We start from the raw sequence: 22106 nt of genomic DNA on the forward strand, positions 1-22106 counted from the left end.
GATCAGCCTTATTAAGTATTTAATTATTGATTACGAAATTCCTATGTCATTCCTAACTAACGTTATATACAAATAGCAGACTTTGAATAATTTGGACGTTAAGACAAAAACCTCCTAATATTCCAACCTTGAAGATGAAATAAACTGGGTGGTTGTGTGTGAGACATATAATTTGAAACCAAAAAATAGGATCTTCACTGCTACTTCTGAAGAAAAAGACTCCCACATTCATATGCTTCAAATTATATTTTTTCCTAACTTCGCATTTACGTCCTGAAATTCATGAGGATAATCATATTATATATTATTTTTGCTTAAAATGTGGTACAAAACTACAAAACAAGATAACTGACCGCCGCGAAAATCTGCATTATCTGTTATTTTACGATACAAGGTATAGTACAAACATGATAGCTGACCGCAGGCGCAAATATTTACTATGTCCTAATTATATACCGGTAAAGATATGATAACTGGCAAATCTAGAAAAAAGATTCTCACGAAAAACCACAAAACCGAACTTTTAAATATGGTTCTGCAAGCTCCAAGTCCTCAGTTGTTGTTTTGAGTGCAAAGAAAAATGGGTAAGTTGACTTTTTAAGTTGTACAGATTTTTCCACTCGACCTAACTGAGAAAAATTTCTACTAGCATCTACGAGCTAATAGAAAAATTGCGTGATTCATTGGTTAATATGTTTTGCTCTAGAAAAAACAAAAAATCCGTGTGACAACACAAAAATCAAATATTCTCGGAAATCTGATGATTTTATTGTATAATAAGTATATTTTTTCTATGAATTTGCTGATCCGACTATTCAAAAACAGTTTATCACCTCCCTCCAAAATATTTTGAAAATGAAAGCTCACTTAACCTTATTGATGAAGTTATTATTAATTTTTCAGTCCTAGACACATATTTACCACAAATTTTGGATAGGGTGAGGACTCACCTCACCCATGCGGAAAGGGTAAGTCAATTTATAAATATTTCCTACACATTTTTTATATTTAGCTTATACATTCTAATTATCTCCTCCTACCATTATGTGAATGAAATTGAAATTTCTCCTTCTTCTCATACCTTATACTCATTGGTCGTTATCTATTACTATAGCCCAACACATCTTATTTGCTACAACCCTCCACAGATGTCATCCCTGTCATCTCTGAAAGTTTAACATTCCTTTTTTATGCTGGGCTATAGTAATCTCCAATAGAATAATTACAAAGTTATCAACCTTTTTAGAAATTCAGTAATGCTTTATATTTTTTATCATCTATCAATTCATTATGAATTATTTTCTATTTCAGAGGCAACAAACCATAATCATGGAGGGGGGGGGGGTTTAAACCCGTCCCCTACCCCAGAGGGGTTTATATCGTTGGGGTCGGTGGGCCCATACGACATATTAATAGAGAAAGACGTCAATATAACGGTATGGTGTCTTAAACGGTATGTTACTATATGAATTATGTATATATGTACTTAATCAATTTTTTTCATATTTTTACAGATGCTGATTAGTTTATATTTTTTTAATTTTAATTTTGAAAGATATATTGATTGATACCAATTGGGCATAATTATGAACATCGAAGAATCAGCTGACATGTGATCAAAACAATGAAACAAAATAATCATACATGTTTACTAAATGATTCCTCGTTTATTTATGTGGCAACTTTAACATACATTTTTCATACTGGTATAATATAATAGTTATTTTATTAGATAAAATATTACTCCATAGCGGATTATTCTAATAATTGATAGAAATATGTACACAAAGCAACCACTCTATCCTTGTGCAGAAATGTAATTGATTTGAATAATAAGGATCTGTCGTTTTTCCGCAAAAGGAAATGCAGAGATACCACATTATTCCTGATAAAAATGCAACATTGTAACAAATTATCAGCTGCTTCGTTCGAATGATAGTTCAGGATATGAAGCACCGCAAAAGGAAATGCAGAGATACCACATCATTCCTGATAAAAATGCAACATTGTAACAAATTATCAGCTGCTTCGTTCGAATGATAGTTCAGGATATGAAGCACCGCAAAAAGGAAATGCAGAGATACCACATTATTCCTGATAAAAATGCAACATTGTAACAAATTATCAGCTGCTTCGTTCGAATGATAGTTCAGGATATGAAGCACTGATTGAAGTCGTTTTAAATAATATTTTCTAAAAAAAAAAAGCTTGTGGGAGGACGTTGGGTAAGGTCAAGGTAACATTTTCATTGGATATGAGTATATCTCCTATTTTTTCGCAATAGAATCCGATTGAATGGGGAGATATCCGAAAACTGCAATGCGTAATTACTACTATATATATTTTTTTAGAAGGTGGGACACACATTCTACATTTATCTGTAAAATAATCGTTTTCATAACTCGCAGTATTTCGCCGTTTATTCGTTGACCCAAGAGAACATCGCTCTCAGCCCTCACGATGACAAACGATATCTAGTATCTGGAACCTTTGAAACACTACCCTGGGACCATTATTCCATCAACAAACGAAAAACAGAAGAACCTGATGAGCCAAGGAAGAAGATTACTATATTGGAAACACTATTAACTATGTAACACTCTGTAATTGTTTTCCACTAATTGTATAATAAATAACCAAATTCAATTATTTGTAAATATGTAAAACACCTCTTACTTCAAATGAAAAAAACACTTTATGGAATAAACGTATTATAAGTGGATGGCCTTTTATTCCCGAACACAATTGGATCTCCACAGCCTGTATATTCATAATTAGCAATCATAACGCTTCCGTTTGTGACATCAAGATATGAAAATTCCCAGCTAATAGTTTGTTGTTGATAAATCCTATTATCAGGTATTATGAGGTAGGTTTGAATAATAAATAGATGATTAGAGAGTTTAACATATCCTAGTCAACCTATTTCAAGATATGAATTCAGTGAATTTCCGAACAAGGCTGTAAAATAGATACACTACTCAAACTACCACGTCAGATAGACGTATTACTAAAGCAATCAAAAAACTCTTTTGAGTATGGTCATATCAATCTAAGTAATATTTTTTTTGATGAAATTGAGGTGTTCTGTTGATTAGAATTGCGTATCATAATCATCATAAATAGGAGGCACCCAAGATTGCAAAACATCTAAGGTCGAATGATACCTTACGATCATCTAATCACATTGTAATAATTTTGAGCGAATTGCAGATGAAATGAATCAATTTGCTGAAGACGTTGAAACAGTGTTTCTTTGCCCTTATGATATTGATATGACGTCAAAGCAGGAGGTCGAATTTCGGAAAGCTACTCACTGTCATATCTGTGAAGAAAGTTTCAAACCTGGAGAGAAAAAAGTACGAGATCACAATCATCTATTAGCCGAAAACAATTATCGTGGAGCAGCACATGAAGGATGCAATATCAATTATAAGGATAGCCACACGATTCCTGTAGTGTTCCATAATTTAAGTGGGTACGATGCCAATTTTGTGATAAAAGATATCGCTACAAGGATGGAAGGAAAGATTGAATTACTGCCGATAACGAAGGAAAAGTATATCAGCTTCACTAAACACTATGATGAATATTGTGTCAATTTCCGATTCATCGATAGCTTTCGATTTATGTCTTCCTCACTAGATCGATTATCTTCAGGTTTAGAAGATTTTCCCAACCTCAAATCACAATTTCCTAATGAACCTGAGGAGCATATTAGTCTTCTCACAAAGAAAGGGGTAATGCCGTATGATTATATCGACTCTAATGACCGATTCAATGAAACTTCTCTCCCACCAATTGATGCTTTCTATAATAAATTGGAAGGTGAGAAATGTCTTCGAAGAAACTATATGAGAGCTCAACTAGTATGGAATAAATTTCAATGTCAGAATTTGGGTGAATACAGCGATCTTTACATGAAAACAGATATCCTTTTATTAGCTGATGTATTTGAACAATTTCGTTCAAGCTGCCATAAAACTTATGGATTAGATCCAACACATTATTTCACCTTACCGGGATATACGTGGGATGCAATGTTGAAATATACAAAACAGGAATTGGAACTTCTCACAGATGTGGATATGTTTCTGTTTGTTGAAAAAGGTATTCGTGGTGGGTTATCGCAGGTTTGTGGAAAACGGCGAGCTCATGCAAACAACAAGTACCTACCTAATTATGATCCAACTAAACCCGAAAATTATCTCATGTACTTTGATGTGAATAATCAATATGGATGGGCAATGTCACAGCATCTACCATATGGAGGTTTCCGATGGTCTGATACAAATATTGATGTAACACAAATTCCAGATGATGCTTCTGAAGGATATATTTTAGAAGTGGATCTTGAATATCCCAGGGAATTACACGATAAACATAAAGATCTTCCCTTCTGTCCTGAACATAATGATTCTAAAACTCGAACGCCTTGTTATGCATCTCAACAAAATGCGAAACTTATGGCTACTTTGAAATCTAAGAAGAAATATATTATCCACTATCGAAACCTGAAGCAGGCATTGAGGAATGGTCTTATACCAACAAAAATTCATCGAGTACTCAAGTTCAAACAATCTGCTTGGCTAAAATCATATATTGATCTCAATACTGAGCTGAGGAAGAAAGCAAAGAATGAGTTTGAGAAGAATTTATTCAAATTGATGAACAATGCTGTTTTTGGTAAGTTAAATTATATTGATATGATTTCCTATACAAATATCTAAATACATTTTTCTGTATTGTTATAGGCAAAACTATGGAGAATATCCGAAAGAGGGTGAATGTTCATCTGCTAACGAAATGGGAAGGACGTTATGGAGCGGAAGCTTACATTTCCAAACCCGAGTTCAAGAATTCTATTATTTTTGATGAAAACTTGGTCGCAGTTGAACTCAAAAAACTAGAAGTATATTTAAATAAACCAATTTACGTGGGGATGTGTATCCTAGACTTGGCTAAGACAACTATATATGATTTCCATTATGACTATATGAAAGGAACTTTCAGAGAGGGATGTACCATACTATATACTGATACCGACTCGCTCATTTATGAGTTATTTGAAGATCCTTATGAGGTGATGAGACGAGATTGCCATACACGATTTGATACCTCAGACTACCCTAAAAATAACCCTTATGGTATTCCACAAGTGAATAAGAAGGTATTGGGTATGATGAAGGATGAGAATGAGGGTATTCCGATGACTGATTATGTAGGCCTCAGATCTAAACTATATACAGTCAAAAATTCTAATGATGAGATTGATGTGAAGAAACGACAATGGGAGAAAGAAGGGCATGACCCTGAAGAAATTGAATCTATGGCTCAAAATTATGGTATCACGAAGAAAGCTAAGGGAATTAAAAAATCTATTGTAAAGAACAACATTTGTTTCGATGATTACATAGAATGTCTGGAAACATGGAAGCATAAGATTATTTCACAAAATTTGATCCGATCAAAAGAGCATAATGTGTATTCGTTGACCCAAGAGAAGATCGCTCTCAGCCCTCACGATGACAAACGATATCTAGTATCTGGAACCTTTTAAACACTACCCTGGGACCATTATTCCATCAACAAACGAAAAACAGAAGAACCTGATGAGCCAAGGAAGAAGATTACTATATTGGAAACACTATTAACTATGTAACACTCTGTAATTGTTTTCCACTAATTGTATAATAAATAACCAAATTCAATTATTTGTAAATATGTAAAACACCTCTTACTTCAAATGAAAAAACACTTTATGGAATAAACGTATTATAAGTGGATGGCCTTTTATTCCCGAACACAATTGGATCTCCACAGCCTGTATATTCATAATTAGCAATCATAACGCTTCCGTTTGTGACATCAAGATATGAAAAAATAGGATGATATATATAAAAATCTGATACAGTCATGTCCTTTTTTTTTGACATAATCTATTTAACAACATCTGAACGTTCACTATGTCATATGGCAACAACCCATTTCCAAAATCTTCCAGAATATATTTCACTTCACTTAATGTCACTTGTTGTTGATTCAATAAAGATGATTGGAGATCGTAGATGAACGCATCATTCTTCTTTTTATGGTCGAAAACTTGCTGTATAATTGTCCTCGGTGCAACATATTGTACGAGTTCTTGAAAAACAGAGTTTGGTGTGAATAATCCTATATCAGATAGAATTCTCGAAAATAATTCACTGTCATGATATACTAGAGCAAAATGCAACTCTTGACAAAGATATCTATGGAAAATTTTAGATTTTTTAAACTCGTACACTTCCATTTTTTCAAGCAGTTGTCGGGTACTGATCGAGTTAACTTCTGAATTATATTCACACACACTCATCAGTCCCCCAAAAAGTCTATGTTTCTTATCATTATCACTAGAAAAACCGCCGGGCACCGGGTCGCCCGGTGGCCAGCTTTCCGGGTGACCCGGAAACCAGGGGGGCAGATCACCCCCATTACCGGGTCACCGGGGGTCCGCCGGGTCCCCCCGCAGGGGGGTCTGTCTGTCTGTCTGTCTGTCTGTCTGTGCTGCCCGACGAGCAGCAGCGAAACCACCAGGGGGCAGATCACCCCATTACCGGGTCACCGGGTGACCCGGAAACCAGACCACCAGGGGGGCAGATCACCCCCATTACCGGGTCACCGGGGGTCCGCCGGGTCCCCGGGGGGTTGGCGGGGGGTCTGTCTGTCTGTCTGTCTGTCTGTCTGTCTGTCTGTCTGTCTGTCTGTCTGTCTGTCTGTCTGTCTGTCTGTCTGTCTGTCTGTCTCTCTCTCCCCCCCCACCCCCACCTTCTCCATCCTTCTACATACACATTTCGTACAGATATTACCGTCGTCGCGAGGTGTGGCCGAGAGATCCAACAGGCTGACGTCAGATTACAGACACACAGGAAGCTGTGTCCAAGTTCGAATCCGAACGGAGGAATCTCGAGTTTTTTTTAAAAATTACATATCATCATGAAAAAACAAGGTCGTCAGTGAGTGACTGCGGTCAGGTGTGGTCATCCTTATCAGCGCCTGCGGTCAGGTGTGGTCATCCTTATCAGCGATTGCGCCAAATCGCACTTTCGAAATATTCACCTAGCACGTATAGGAGACCTATTACGTCACTTCTTAACTATAGACCAACATATCATCGCTGACTTCCAACAACTCGAGTGGTCTAGTGGTTAAGACAATGTACTCACGACTAAAGAGTCCCAGGTTCGATTCCTCACGAAGTTGAAAATTTTTCAGATTATGAGAATGACCTTGAACTGAACTTAGAAAATCTCAAAAGGTAACCGTTTCGCTAAAATCGACCTTAGATTTCCTTATGGGAATTTACATGTATTTTTCCTCGAAAGTGGCTTGGAACCCGTGTTGCCTATCTACTTACCTGCGTGACATCCGAGTCCAAGAAAATCAACAATGTGGAATGGCTTACTTGGATAATTGTTCATCAAAAAGAAAAAAGGGAATGAGAACAAACCCTTGAGGTTTCCTTAGACACGTGTGTCAAGCTTTCGTCCCTGTGCAATACGATGAAAAGTGTTAGAATGAGAAACTATAGAAGGAAATAAAAAACAAATGTAATTAACAACAGAAGTCAGTCGTGAATTTGTGGTTACAGCAGCAATTGACCTCACCACGTGGGAGATTATAGCTAGCTGCGTGACATCCTAGTCCAAGAAAATCAACAATGTGGAATGGCTTACTTGGATAATTGTTCATCAACAAGAAAAAAGGGTATAAGAACAGTCCCCCACACCAATGTGGCTTCGTTAGACACGTAAGTCAAGCTTTCGTCCCTGTGTAATACGATGAAAAGAGTTAGAATGAAAAACATTGAAGGAAATAACAAACAAATGAAATCAACAACAGAAGTCAGTCGTGCATTTGTGGTTTCAGCTGCAATTGACCTTACCACGTGGGAGCTGATAGCTACCTGCGTGACATCCGAGTCCAAGAAAATCAACAATGTGGAATGGCTTACTTGGATAATTGATCATTATACAGAAAGAATGAAGTTAGAACAGTCCCTTTTACCAATGTGGTTTCCATAGACAAGTGTGTCAAGCTTTCGTCCCTGTGCAATACGATGAAAAGTGTTAGAATGAGAAACATAGAAGGAAATAACAAACAAATGAAATTAACAACAGAAATCAGTCGTGCATTTGTGGTTACAGCAGCAATTGACCTTACCACGTGGGAGATTATAGCTAGCTGCGTGACATCCTAGTCCAAGAAAATCAACAATGTGGAATGGCTTACTTGGATAATTGTTCATCAAAAAGAAAAAAGGGAATAAGAACAGTCCCTCACACCAATGTGGCTTCCTTAGCCACGTAAGTCAAGCTTTCGTCCCTGTGTAATACGATGAAAAGAGTTAGAATGAGAAACATTGAAGGAAAGAACAATCAAATGAAATCAACAACAGAAGTCAGTCGTGCATTTGTGGTTACAGCAGCAATTGACCTTAGTACGAGGGAGATTATAGCTACCTGCGTGACATCCGACTCCAAGAAAATCAACAATGTGGAATGGCTTACTTGGATAATTGTTCATTAAACAAAAAGAAGGGAATAAGAACAGTCCCTTATACCAAAGTGGTTTCCTTAGACACGTGTGTCAAGCTGTGTTAGAATGAGAAACATTGAAGGAAATAACAAACAAATGAAATCAACAACAGAAGTCAGCCGTCCAATTGTTGTTACAGCAGCAATTGACCTTACCACGTGGGAGATTATAGCTACATGCGTGTCATCCCAGTCCAGGAAAATGAACAATGTGGAATGGCTTACTTGGATAAAGGATAAAGGATAAAGATTATAGCTACCTGCGTGACATACGAGTCCAAGAAAATCAACAATGTGGAATGGCTTACTTGGATAATTTTTCATTAAACAAAAAGAAGGGAATAAGAACAGTCCCTTATACCAAAGTGGTTTCCTTAGACACGTGTGTCAAGCTTTCGTCCCTGTGCAATACGATGAAAAGTGTTAGAATGAGAAACATTGAAGAAAATAACAAACGAATGAAATCAACAACAGAAGTCAGTCGAGCATTTGTGGTTACAGCAGCAATTGACCTTACCACGTGGGAGATAATAGCTACCCGCGTGACATCCGAGTCCAAGAAAATCAACAATGTGGAATGGCTTACTTGGATAATTGTTCATCAAAAAGAAAAAAGGGAATGAGAACAAATCCTTGAGGTTTCCTTAGACACGTGTGTCAAGCTTTCGTCCCTGTGCAATACGATGAAAAGTGTTAGAATGAGAAACATAGAAGGAAATAACAAACAAATGAAATTAACAACAGAAGTCAGTCGTGCATTTGTGGTTACAGCAGCAATTGACCTTACCACGTGGGAGATTATAGCTACTAGCGTGACATCCGAGACCAAGAAAATCAACAATGTGGAATGGCTTACTTGAATAACTGTTTATTTAACGAAAAAAAGGGAATGCGAACAGTCCCTTATACCAAAGTGGTTTCCTTAGACACGTGTGTCAAGCTTTCGTCCCTCAGCAATACGATTGAAAAGTGTTAGAATGAGAAACGATGAAGGAAATAACAAACAAATGAAATCAACAACAGAAGTCAGCCGTCCAATTGTGGTTACAGCAGCAATTGACCTTACCACGTGGGAGATTATAGCTACCTGCGTGACATCCGAGTCCAAGGAAATCAACAATGTGGAATGGCTTACTTGAATAACTGTTTATTAAACAAAAAAAAGGGAATGCGAACAGTCCCTTATACCAAAGTTGTTTCCTTAGACACGTGTGTCAAGCTTTCGTCCCTCAGCAATACGATTGAAAAGTGTTAGAATGAGAAACGATGAAGGAAATAACAAACAAATGAAATCAACAACAGAAGTCAGCCGTCCAATTGTGGTTACAGCAGCAATTGACCTCACCACGTGGGAGATTATAGCTACCTACGTGACATCCGAGTCCAAGAAAATCAACAATTTGGAATGGCTTACTTGAATAACTGTTTATTAAACAAAAAAAAATGGAAAGCGAACAGTCCCTTATACAAAAGTGGTTTCCTTAGACACGTGTGTCAAGCTTTCGTCCCTCAGCAATACCATGAAAAGTGTAAGAATGAGAAACGATGAAGGAAATAATAAAACAAATGAAATTAACAACAGAAGTCAGCCGTCCAATTGTGGTCACAGCAGCAATTGACCTTACCACGTGGGAGATTATAGCTACCTGCGAGACATCCGAGTCCAAGAAAATCAACAATGTGGAATGGCCTACTTGGATAATTGTTGATTAAACAAAAAAAAGGAAATAAGAACAGTCCTTTATACCAAAGTGGTTTCCTTAGACACGTGTGTCAAGCTTTCATCCCTCAGCAATACGACAAAAAGTGTTAGAGTAAGAAACATTGAAGGAAATAACAAACGAATGAAATCAACAACAGAAGTCAACCGTCCAATTTTGGTTACAGCAGCAATCGACCTTACCACGTGGGAGGAAATCAAAAATGTGGAATGGCCTAATAAGAAACATTGGAGGAAATGACAAGTAAATGAAATCAACAACAGAAGTCAGCCGTCCATTTGTGGTTACAGCAGCAATTGACGTAACCACGTATGAGATTATAGCTACCTGCGTGACATTCGAGTCCAAAAAAATCAACAATGTGGTATAGCTTACTTGAATAACTATTCATTAAACAAAAAAAAGGGAATGCGAACAGTCCCTTATACCAAAGTGGTTTCCTTAGACACGTGTGTCAAGCTTTCGTCCCTCAGCAATAAGATGAAAAGTGTTAGAGTAAGAAACATTAAAGGAAATAACAAACGAATGAAATCAACAACAGAAGTCAACCGTCCAGTTTTGGTTACAGCAGCAATTGACCTTACCAATTGAGAGATTGTAGCCACATGCGTGACATCCGAGACCAAGAAAAACAACAATGTGAAATGGCTTACTTGGATAATTGTTCATTAAACAAAAAGAAGAGAATAAGAACAGTCCCTTATATTAATGTGGTTTCCTTAGACACGTGTGTCAAGCTTTCGTCTCTGTGCGATACGATGAAAAGTGTTAGAATGAGGAAGATTGAAGGAAATAACAAACGAATGAAATCAACAACAGAAGTCAGTCGTGCATTTGTGGTTACAGCAGCAATTGACCTTACCAATTGAGAGATTATAGCTTCCTGCGTGACATCCGAGACCAAGAAAAACAACAATGTGAAATGGCTTACTTGGATAATTGTTCATCTAACAGAAAAAAGGGAATAAGAACAGTCCCTTATACCAAAGTGGTTTTCTTAGACACGTGTGTCAAGCTTTCGTCCCTGTGCAATACGATGAAAAGTGTTAGAATGAGAAACATTGAATTAAATAACAAACTTATGAAATCAACAACAGAAGTCAGCCGTCCATTTATTGTCAAAGCAGCAATTGACCTTACCACGTGGGAGATTATAGCTACCTGCGTGACATTCGAGTCCAAGAAAATCAACAATGTGGTATGGCTTACTTGAATAACTGTTCATTAAACAAAAAAAAGGGAATGCAAACAGTCCCTTATACCAAAGTGGTTTCCTTAGACACGTGTGTCAAGCTTTCGTCCCTCTGCAAAACGATAAAAAATGTTAGAGTGAGAAACATTGGAGGAAATAAAAAACAAATGAAATCGACAACAGAAGTCAGCCGTCCAATTGTGGTTACAGCAGCAATTCACCTTACCACGTGGGAGATTATAGCTACCTGCGTGACATCCGAGTCCAAGAAAATCAACAATGTGGAATGGCTTACTTGAATAACTGTTTATTAAACAAAAAAAAGGGAATGCGAACAGTCCCTTATACCAAAGTGGTTTCCTTAGACACATGTGTCAAGCTTTCGTCCCTCTGCAAAACGATAAAAAATGTTAGAGTGAAAAACATTGGAGGAAATAAAAAACAAATGAAATCGACAACAGAAGTCAGCCGTCCAATTGTGGTTACAGCAGCAATTGACCTCACCACGTGGGAGATTATAAAATAAATAAATAAATAAATAATGATCTGTGGTGACTCGGTTTGCTCAGAGATGGCGCCATGGTCGTAATGCGCCACACAACATCGGCCCCGGCGTATTCAAAGGGGTCGACGCAAAGCAGCCGATTCACTTCTCACCCGATAGTGTGGGAAGGTGTGTCTTAGGCAGAGATCGCTGGATAGCCTAACTGAAGAGTCCACCAGCGATCTCGGGACGAAACACAATGCCCCCGGGAGAGGGCGCACCTAAATATTAGCTCGAGAAAGACTCGCTAAAGATCTTTATTCCGAAAGAATGTCCAATATAATACATTACATACAATACAGTACATTAGATGGAATAGTGTCAACTAACAGAATTGTTAAATCCTCACTTCTTTGATTTTGTATTCATGAATGGAATAAGGTTCCATGTTAATGAGCATAATTTTCACATCATCCTCAAATTTATTGAGTGTTGTACTTCTTTTCATATTATCCGGTAATTGATTGAAAAATTTTATTGCTACATAAGTTGGATGTTTCTCATATTTGACTAATCTTTGTTCAGGATAAAGAATATTTACATGTCTAGTACTGTAATCATGGACGGAACTACTGTATACAAACTTATTTCTATTCTTGAATAAATAAAATAAACATTCATATATATACAATGCAAATACTGTCATAATCTGATTTTCCCTGAATATACCTCTACACGATTCTCTGTGTTTGAGTCCAAATATAGTTCTTATGACTTTCTTTTGAATACGGAAAATCTCCAACACCCCTGAATCCGATCCATAGAAAATCAAACCAAACCTCATCAAACTCTCAAAATTAGTGGAATAAAAAATTTTTAAACAATTTTCATTTAAATATTTACTAATGACTCTTATGCTATAGCTGACTGAATTTAATTTTTTTCCTGTACTTATAATGTGGTTGTTCCAGTTCAGATGTTCATCAATTTGCATACCAAGAAATTTAGTACAATGTTCAGGTCTCATGCTCAAATTTGACAATTGTATTTGTGATGGTGTTGTGATACTTTGTTGTTTGGTTCTAAAGAAAATAGTGGTAGTTTTCTCCTGACTCAAAAGAAGACCATTCCTTTCAATCCAGTCTTCGATTTTATTATACGAAATACTGGCTTCATTTATTGAGTTTGGGTAGGTGGATCCAGCAACCAACAAATTTGTATCATCTGCATAATTGGTGAGAAGACTCGAATCGGACATCAATGCTCGTTCCATATCATTTGTGAACAAAATGAACAAAATAGGGCCTAATATGCTTCCTTGAGGTACACCGGTATAATTAATTTTTATGTCTGATTTCGTACTTTTTCCGTTTTTCATAACTTTAACCCTCTGCTTTCTGTTATTCAGATATGATTCTAGCCATTTCAAAGCAGTTCCCCTTATTCCGTAAGCTTCGATTTTTGCTAACAAAAGTGGTCGATTAAGGCAGTCAAACGCTTTTGATAGATCTAAAGATATTCCTAGAAGTATCTCATTATTTTCGAACGATTTTATTATATTTTCAGTGAATTGAATAGTAGCTGTCATTATGGATCTTCCTTTTATGTATGCATGTTGGTTATCATTCAGTATATTGTTCTCCAATAGAAAGTTAACTAGACGGTTACACATTGCCATTTCAAAAAATTTTGAGAAACTTGGTAGTACACTGATGGGTCGGTAGTTTCCAAAAGACTCGCGATCACCTTTTTTATAAACTGGTGAAATCACAGATATCTTCAACTAACTAGGAAAAATACCATATGAGAGGGAATTATTAATTATGTAGCATAGTACTTCTGCTAAATTTTTTATACAAAATTTTATGAAACTAATAGGTATATCGTCATCTCCACTAGAATGTTTATTTTTAATTTGTTTATTTAGTTCTTCTATTTCTCCTGGTGTAACAGGTGTCAAAAATATTGATCGTGAAGCTCTAGGGATATCACATGATAATACGTTTACGGGCAAAATAGGTACATTTGTTGTTAGGTACTCATTAAACATGTTAGCTACTCTTTCAGGATTTCCACTAATGAAAGTGTCATTTACTTTATCTCTACCCGTAATTTCATTGAAAATATTCCACATTGTTTTCATTTTATTATCAGATTGGGAAATACTGATTTCATATTTTTCAGTTCTTTTCTTTGCCAGTAACTTTTGATATTTTTTCTTGGTATTATTATAAAGTAATTTTATTTCAGGATGATAATGCATAATAGTCTCCAATATACTCAATCTATTTTTAAAATCCAGTATTTCCTGATCGGGTTTAAATTTTAATGATTTTCCGCTGACACACTTTTTTCTGAGTGGAAAGCATTCATCAAAATGCATTATGAAGGTATTCACAAAAAGATTCCATTGTTCATCTACTTCATTTGCAGCGATGTTATATATGTTGGACCAATCTTGTTCAGCTATTTGTTTTTTGAATTTAATTTAATTTTCTTCGGAAAACAATCTGATGTTTTTATATATTTTATTTTGTTTCGTATTTGTTGAGAAATTTATTTTGACTCCCATATGATCAGAGATATTAGTCTGCATGATACTCACTTCATCTATGTTAATAGAGTTAGTAAAAACATTATCTAAACATGACTTACATTTATGAGTAATTCTTGTGTACTCATTCACCACATAGGTAAATGAATATCCATTCAATAGCAGATTCATTCTGTGAATATTCACAGCGTCATCTTTCAGATCGATATTGAAGTCACCAGCAATGAGGATGATTTTCTTCTCCATCACTAAAAGTTCCAGTAAGGTCTCCAGCTTTTGGTAAAACTCATTTAAGTTTTCTCTTATGGGTGGTCGATATACACTTACGATGATATAGTTTTCAATTCCAATTTTGCATTCAACACCTGCACATTCAAATACCTTCTTTTTGGATATTTTATTAATTTCATATTTTACATTGTATTCGAATCCAATTCTCATGTAGATTCCAACACCACCATGTTCATTTTTTTCTCTACAAAAATATGTTGCTAATTTGAAGTTGGGGATACTATATGCCCTCAGTTGATCTTCCGTTTGCCAGTGCTCAGTAACTGCGAATGCAACACAGTCTGCATTATCAGATAATAAGACACCTACCTCATCTACACAATTTGCAATTGACTGTAGGTTTTGAAGTATCAAGCTGGATGATATATACGTATTTTGTCTTTTTGTTGTTGTAACCGTTGGAGTTTTTGTCTTCATAAAAAATGTCCACTTTGTCCATTAAGAAATTGACGATGACGCTCAAAGTCGAACCGCTTCACAGCAACATATTTAGGCCAAAATTCCGGTTTATACATTTCATCCTTCTTTTCAAGAGGAGCCGTAACAACGAATCGCTTGAGTTGATTTTCATCACTTGGAATTTCTTTGACCGTGATTGAATCTCCATGGAATCCAGGTTTCTTCAAAAGATAATCCTTAATATGAGTTTCATTTGCAACTCTTTTCACACGATAGACGTATAGCCACACTTTCCGTTCACCTCCAGAAAAGCCAGTTTTATTTGCTTCATCCGAAACTTCAGCAGTTCCTAGATTCTTAATGTTTTTTGTTTGGTATTTAATCCTATTATTTCTTCGACGATTGACTTCCGTAAATTCTTCTGTTTCATTTTGATTGTTTTGCCCTGTTCTATTTATTATTTTTGTTGTGTTTTGCTTATTTAAATTGGAGGTTATATTGTCATTGTCATTTGTGATTGATGTTTCCATATGCAAAGGTCTATGAATCGAAATTTTTCTTGCTTGCAGGTTTTCTTGTGGAGCCCTCTGTTGAATAGTAGCTGATCTTGTCGCTCTTGCATATGAGTAGGTTTCTGTTGTTCCTGTATTTGGTATTTGCGTTTTTGACTCATCCTCTGTTAACGTTATTAGTGGTATTTTTTCATTGATGTTTACCTTTGTTTTTATGGATTCCCTGATTTCAAGTGTTTTAATTTTATCTATGAGTAAAGAGTTGTTAAACTTCAATATTTCATTCTTATCCCTTGATTCTTTCAGCAATTCCTTAAGATATATTATCTCTATCTCCATTGCGTTGTTATCTGATTTCATCTCTTCTGTTTGTTTTTCTTCGATTTCACTTGATCCATAGCAACAAATTACTTTATTTCCCGTTAGAAATTTCAGATTTGGTTTTTTTTTCGCACAAGCTTGATGAAATATCGCAAAACAAAGTATACACACTTTAAACTTGCAGTTTTTGGTAGCACAACATTTGAAATATTGTGAATCTTTATCATTTTTATCGGAGACATCCGACAACACATCTTCTTCGTCCGCCATATTTAACTACAAATACCTAGCTACCTGCGTGACATCCGAGTCCAAGAAAATCAACAATGTGGAATGTCTTACTCGAATTACTGTTCATTAAACAAAAAAAAGGAAATGCGAACAGTCCCTTTTACCACAGTGGTTTTCTTAGACACGTGTGTCAAGCGTTCGTCCCTGTGCAATACGATGAAAATTGTTAGAATGAGAAACACTGAAAGAAATAAAAAACAAATGAAATCGTCAACAGAAGTCAGCCGTCCAATTGTGGTTACAGCAGCAATTGACCTTACCACGTGGGAGATTATAGCTACCTGCGTGACATCCGAGTCCAAGAAAATCAACAATGTGGAATGGCTTACTTGAATAACTGTTTCTTAAACAAAAAAAAAAAGGAATGCGAATAGTCCCTTATATCAAAGTGGTTTCCTTAAACACGTGTGTCAAGCTTTCGTCCCTCAGCAATACGATGAAAAGTGTTAGAATGAGAAACGATGAAGGAAATAACAAACAAATGAAACCAACAACAGAAGTCAGCCGTCCAATTGTGGTTACAGCAGCAATTGAACTTACCACGTGGGAGATTATAGCTACCTGCGTGACATCCGAGTCCAAGAAAATCAACAATGTGGAATGGCTTACTTGAATAACTGTTTATTAAACGAAAAAAAGGGAATGCGAACAGTCTCTTATACCAAAGTGGTTTCCTTAGACACGTGTGTCAAGCTTTCGTCCCTCAGCAATACGATGAAAAGTGTTAGAATGAGAAACGATCAAGGAAATAACAAACAAATGAAATCAACAACAGAAGTCAGCGGTCCAATTGTGGTTACAGCAGCAATTGACCTTACCACGTGGGAGATTATAGCTACCTGCGTGACATCCGAGTCCAAGAAAATCAACAATGTGGAATGACTCACTTGAATAATTGTTCATTAAACGAAAAAAAAGCGAATATGAACAGTCCCTTATACCGAAGTGGTTTTCTTAGACACGTGTGTCAAGCTTTCGTCCCTCTGCAATACGATGAAAAGAGTTAGAATAAGAAACATTGGAGGCTTACTTGATGAAATGATGAAATCAACAACAGAAGTCAGCCGTCCAATTGTGGTTACAGCAGCAATTGACCTTACCACGTGGGAGATTATAGCTACCTGCGTGACATCCGAGTCCAAGAAAATCAACAATGCGGAATGGCTTACTTGAATAACTGTTTATTAAACAAAAAAAAGGGAATGCGAACAGTCCCTTATACCACAGTGGTTTTCTTAGACACGTGTGTCAAGCTTTCGTCCCTGTGCAATACAATGAAAATTGTTAGAATGAGAAACATTAAAAGAAATAAAAAACAAATGAAATCGACAACAGAAGTCAGCCGTCCAATTGTGGTTACAGCAGCAATTGACCTTACCACGTGGGAGATTATAGCTACCTGCGTGACATCCGAGTCCAAGAAAATCAACAATGTGGAATGGCTTACTTGAATAACTGTTTATTAAACAAAAAAAAGGGAATGCGAACAGTCCCTTATACCAAAGTGGTTTCCTTAGACACGTGTGTCAAGCTTTCGTCCCTCTGCAAAACGATGAAAAATGTTAGAGTAAGAAACATTGAAGGAAATAACAAACAAATGAAATCAACAACAGAAGTCAGGTGTCCAATTGTGGTTACAGCAGCAATTGACCTTACCACGTGGGAGGAAATCAACAATGTGGAATGGCTTGCTTGAATAACTGTTTATTAAACAAAAAAAGGGAATGCGAACAGTCCCTTATACCAAAGTGGTTTTCTTAGACACGTGTGTCAAGCTTTCGTCCCTCTGCAATACGATGAAAAGAGTTAGAATGAGAAACATTGGAGGAAATAAAAAACAAATGAAATCGACAACAGAAGTCAGCCGTCCAATTGTGGTTACAGCAGCAATTGACCTTACCACGTGGGAGATTATAGCTACCTGCGTGACATCCGAGTCCAAGTTGTTATTCAATCAAAGTTGCGAATTATATTAATTTATACTTACATATTTTCACTCATTGTTATTGATTTCAGTGCATTATTGTGAGTGAATTTCTCTGATAGCCGTTTGAGGAGATTACAAAGTGGTGGGCAAGCAAGTAAGGCTTGTAATATTGAGTTTATATAACAAAAAATACTTTTGTTTCGTAAACCCCTGGGTTTAAAACTGGTTTGGGTCCCATCAATTTTATAGTTCTTGAGAAATTCTCAAATTTAAAAAATATCACTAACCATGATAGAAACTTGAATTTTCACTGATATTTGTAGGTGAAAACCAAAGCATTCCACTTTTCATCAAGTAAAATGGGTTCAACCAAGTAAAATAATTATCTACTGTAGATGTAAGCAAATTGTTAGTTGAAAGTAAGATAAATATATAAAAAAAGATATGGTTTTGAACTCACCTCCTAACATATGAGTGGCTGAATCTATTTTTTTGACTACTTTTGTATGTTTTAAAGATGTTACATGTGAATCATTAATTTTATTGTCTATTTTCTCATTCGATATTGTTTTAACATCTTTATCAAATAGACTAGCCCATGGTTTTTTTCCATACATTTACTGTGGGCTCCTCAATTTTAGATTCATTTTTATTCGAGATGCTACTTTCAATTTTTTCAATTGTCCTATTGGAAATTGTATCATTTTTGATTATCTCTGTATTATCTCTTGCAATAATTCCAACTGTTTTTACAGCTGAACTAGGGGGAGTTGAAGGTTTCGAATGTTTTTCTGTCATCTCATTCTGGATAATAGGTTTTGTAATTGATAATCCATTGTAATTGATTACAGATTTTCTTCAGTCATTTTCTGAAAAAGTTGATATTAGTTGATTCATTATTATATTACATATTCATATTGACCATGAATAATTCTTTTAAGATCTCGATACTTACTTGCAGAAAATTTTTGTTTAACTCTACAGGGTAATTTGTATTCACTAGAATTGGTAAATAATATATTATTTATAATACGGACCTCTTCTTCTTCTAACGCAGTTAACTCCAAGAAATGTAGATTCTGAAGAAAAAAATAACAATATAATAGTGGAAATCATTTTGGAAATTATAATATTTCTGTATATAGTATATCCAAAGTCCCTTGAATAGTCTATAAAAACGCTTGGCCAGAGATAATTGCAAAACAGTCATAAACCAGTAAGGCGAAATTTATATCCCTCAGTGGAAGCAGAAGGCTGAATGATAATGATTTACAGGGTGATTCACCGCGATGGCTTATTGTTTATGGAAAACTAATAATAATTTTGTGCTGAAAATTTAAACAATTTCAGATTACTACCTACTTATTTCAAACGGCACACCCAGTATATTATTGCATTATCAGATAGCTTGGTTGATGATAATTTCAGCAATATGGCAATACTTGAGTATAAGCTGAACGGTTCATAAGTTGAAGAGATTCCTATAGATATCTAATGAAAAGTTTTTGGAAAAATCTATATTTTTTTATTCATTCAGTCAATTTAACGTAGATATAAAAAGAGAGGGGTCTCAAGCAAACTCTATACTTGAAGAGTTTTCGAGGAAAAACTTCAACTAAGGAAAACTGCAATTTCTCATTGAATGGAGTAGTTAATGACTTCCAGAAAACATGAAAAGAAACTGAAAAGTCGAAATTTCTTGAATTGTAATAAAGTTTTCGTTAAGAAAGTTGAAAATTCATAAACCAATAAAAAAAAAACTAACTGCATAAAATATAACTGATATTTGAAAATATTCGAATAAATGAAAATAACCCTAAGCTAGTATTAAAAAAATTACCTCCATATTCAAACCATTAACTATTTAAACATGAAACTTTCCACTAGAAATATCACTTCAACAACTGTTTATAAAGTAACTCTTGGAAGAATGTTCGCTAAACTGAGGTTACTTACAATTTGTCAACCCGGCATGGTTGACGAACATAGAATATTTTTCTTCTTCTTAACTATGTACAGGTCGAGCCATATACCTAATATTAGGGGCCAGTTGCACCATTTGCCTAAACATTGATTAAAATTTAAACATTGATTAATTTCTGATTTCTCTTGAGAAATCATAGAGTAATCAACGTTTAAATTTTTAATTAATGTTTAGGCAAATTGTGCAACTGGCCCTTAGTCTATTAAGTAAAATATAGAAGTGCGCGTGCGCCTCATATTAAATTTCAATAATAATATATATAATAATAATAATAATAATTTTCAAACAGATAGTTTCTAAACTGTGCTCGAAATAAAAAATTCCAATCACACAAAATCATCTGTATTTCGTTTCTTCATTTCCAGCTTAATTTTATTGTAATCTATGGTCCACAGTTCGCATTGAAAAAGTGTCCAGCGGACAGGATAAATAGAAGGCGCTAGTGTTGCTAGAGGGTATATTTGTATTTTGTGGTTTCTGTAATCTGCATTCCGTGGTTTCATTTTAAGCGTGGTTATATTCATAGATAAATACAAATGTACCCCTTATATATGGTTATAATTGATTCTGATAGATGTGGCAAGCTGAAAAATAAATATTAAATTCTGTTGATAATTATAACATAGGTAATGAGGAAACCATTTTCTGTTGATATCTCGACATTTCGATCTTTAGCGGAATATAACAATTATGTTAAATTATTATATTTACTTAAATATTATTTTTGTGTCTCCCGACCAAAGTACAAATTTCCGAAATTATTTTTTGTTCCCGATAATGGGGACATTCGATCTGCCAACCCAAGAAAGCGAACATACTTTTGTTGGATAGCACATATGCCTACTTATGCGTTTCGTCCCTGGCACACACACTGGACTCATCAGTGTGACTTTGGTATAATTGTGTGTGCCGTGTCACAGACGCTTGGGGAATTTATTATTATCGGGAGCCGCCGGGACTCGAACCCGGCGCCTTGTCGCATCTCGGTGAGTGAGTCTACCTCTTAACGTCTAGGCTACCGAATGCTGTGTTTATTGTTGCTATGTGGACTTCATGAGAAGTCGCCACACTTTCATCCTTTTTGAAGTTTTCTATGAAATTTACCTTAGAACATAGAATATACTCTAAGAAATTAGCCTTCTAGCTATTCAGTGAATAGTTTTCTATTCAGTGAGTAGTTGATATTTATGAATATTCGTTACTATTCACTGATGATGATTAGATAGTTGAGTAATTAATTATTTGTGAAGTTACGAATGAAAGTTTGAATGATCACTTTTCAGGAATAATTGAAAAAAGATATTGAAATTGGAGATCACATATGTTGAAATTGATAGATACAATTGAATTGTAATTATTCATTTCATAGTAGAACCTGGTATTCGTCCAAAGAAACATGAATAGAATTGGGATTTTATAAATAAAAAAATATAAAAATTGAATATAAAATTTTAACATATGAATTCAGCAATAAAGAGTTCTAATAATAACAATATAAGATTCTACATTCGAAATTTAATGCCGTCTTTTTAATCGATTGCAGAGTTTATTCATTTGGAATCTTGCTTTCATATTTCATATGCATTGTCATTTCTAGACATTACTCTATTTCATTGGTCAATTATTGATTGATTCTGAATTGCGAAACGACGAATTTTTCTAAGTTTTCAAATCTGAGGTCTAAAAATGTAAAAGAATTGAATAGACTTGACCAATCCTTATTCAGAAGCAAATTCTAGAGGTTTTAGGCATGTACATTAGTGAATGGTGGAATATCCAAAATCGAGGCCTATGCCATTGAATAGTTAGTATCCCAGACAATCGAAACTATTAGCGTACACCAGATGTAAATTA

General features: G+C 35.4%; 1 protein-coding gene and 1 long non-coding RNA gene across 2 annotated transcripts; both read left to right on the forward strand.

The window, feature by feature from the left end:
* Positions 1 to 369: 369 nt before the first annotated feature.
* On the forward strand, positions 370 to 2657 carry LOC123682027. The gene is made up of 4 exons (XR_006747765.1): positions 370 to 584; positions 904 to 968; positions 1312 to 1453; positions 1515 to 2657. It is a non-coding gene; the product is annotated as an uncharacterized LOC123682027 (long non-coding RNA).
* Positions 2658 to 3213: 556 nt separating this feature from the next.
* Positions 3214 to 5722, forward strand: LOC123682780. Its single transcript, XM_045621561.1, has 2 exons — positions 3214 to 4686; positions 4755 to 5722. The coding sequence occupies exons 1-2, from the start codon at positions 3219 to 3221 to the stop codon at positions 5558 to 5560; spliced, it is 2274 nt and encodes a 757-aa protein (XP_045477517.1). The 5' UTR covers positions 3214 to 3218; the 3' UTR covers positions 5561 to 5722.
* The last annotated feature ends 16384 nt before the right edge of the window (positions 5723 to 22106 follow it).

The sequence above is a fragment of the Harmonia axyridis genome, chromosome 6, assembly GCF_914767665.1.
Source record: "Harmonia axyridis chromosome 6, icHarAxyr1.1, whole genome shotgun sequence".
Taxonomy (NCBI): domain Eukaryota; kingdom Metazoa; phylum Arthropoda; class Insecta; order Coleoptera; family Coccinellidae; genus Harmonia; species Harmonia axyridis.

What these genes read in the sequence shown, in the direction of transcription:
- LOC123682780 (XM_045621561.1), top strand. Translation starts at nt 3,219, where the DNA reads ATGAATCAATTTGCTGAAGACGTTGAAACAGTGTTTCTTTGCCCTTAT. An exon ending in GATGAACAATGCTGTTTTTG is followed by an intron (nt 4,687 to 4,754) that starts GTAAGTTAAATT and finishes GTATTGTTATAG; the next exon opens with GCAAAACTATGGAGAATATC.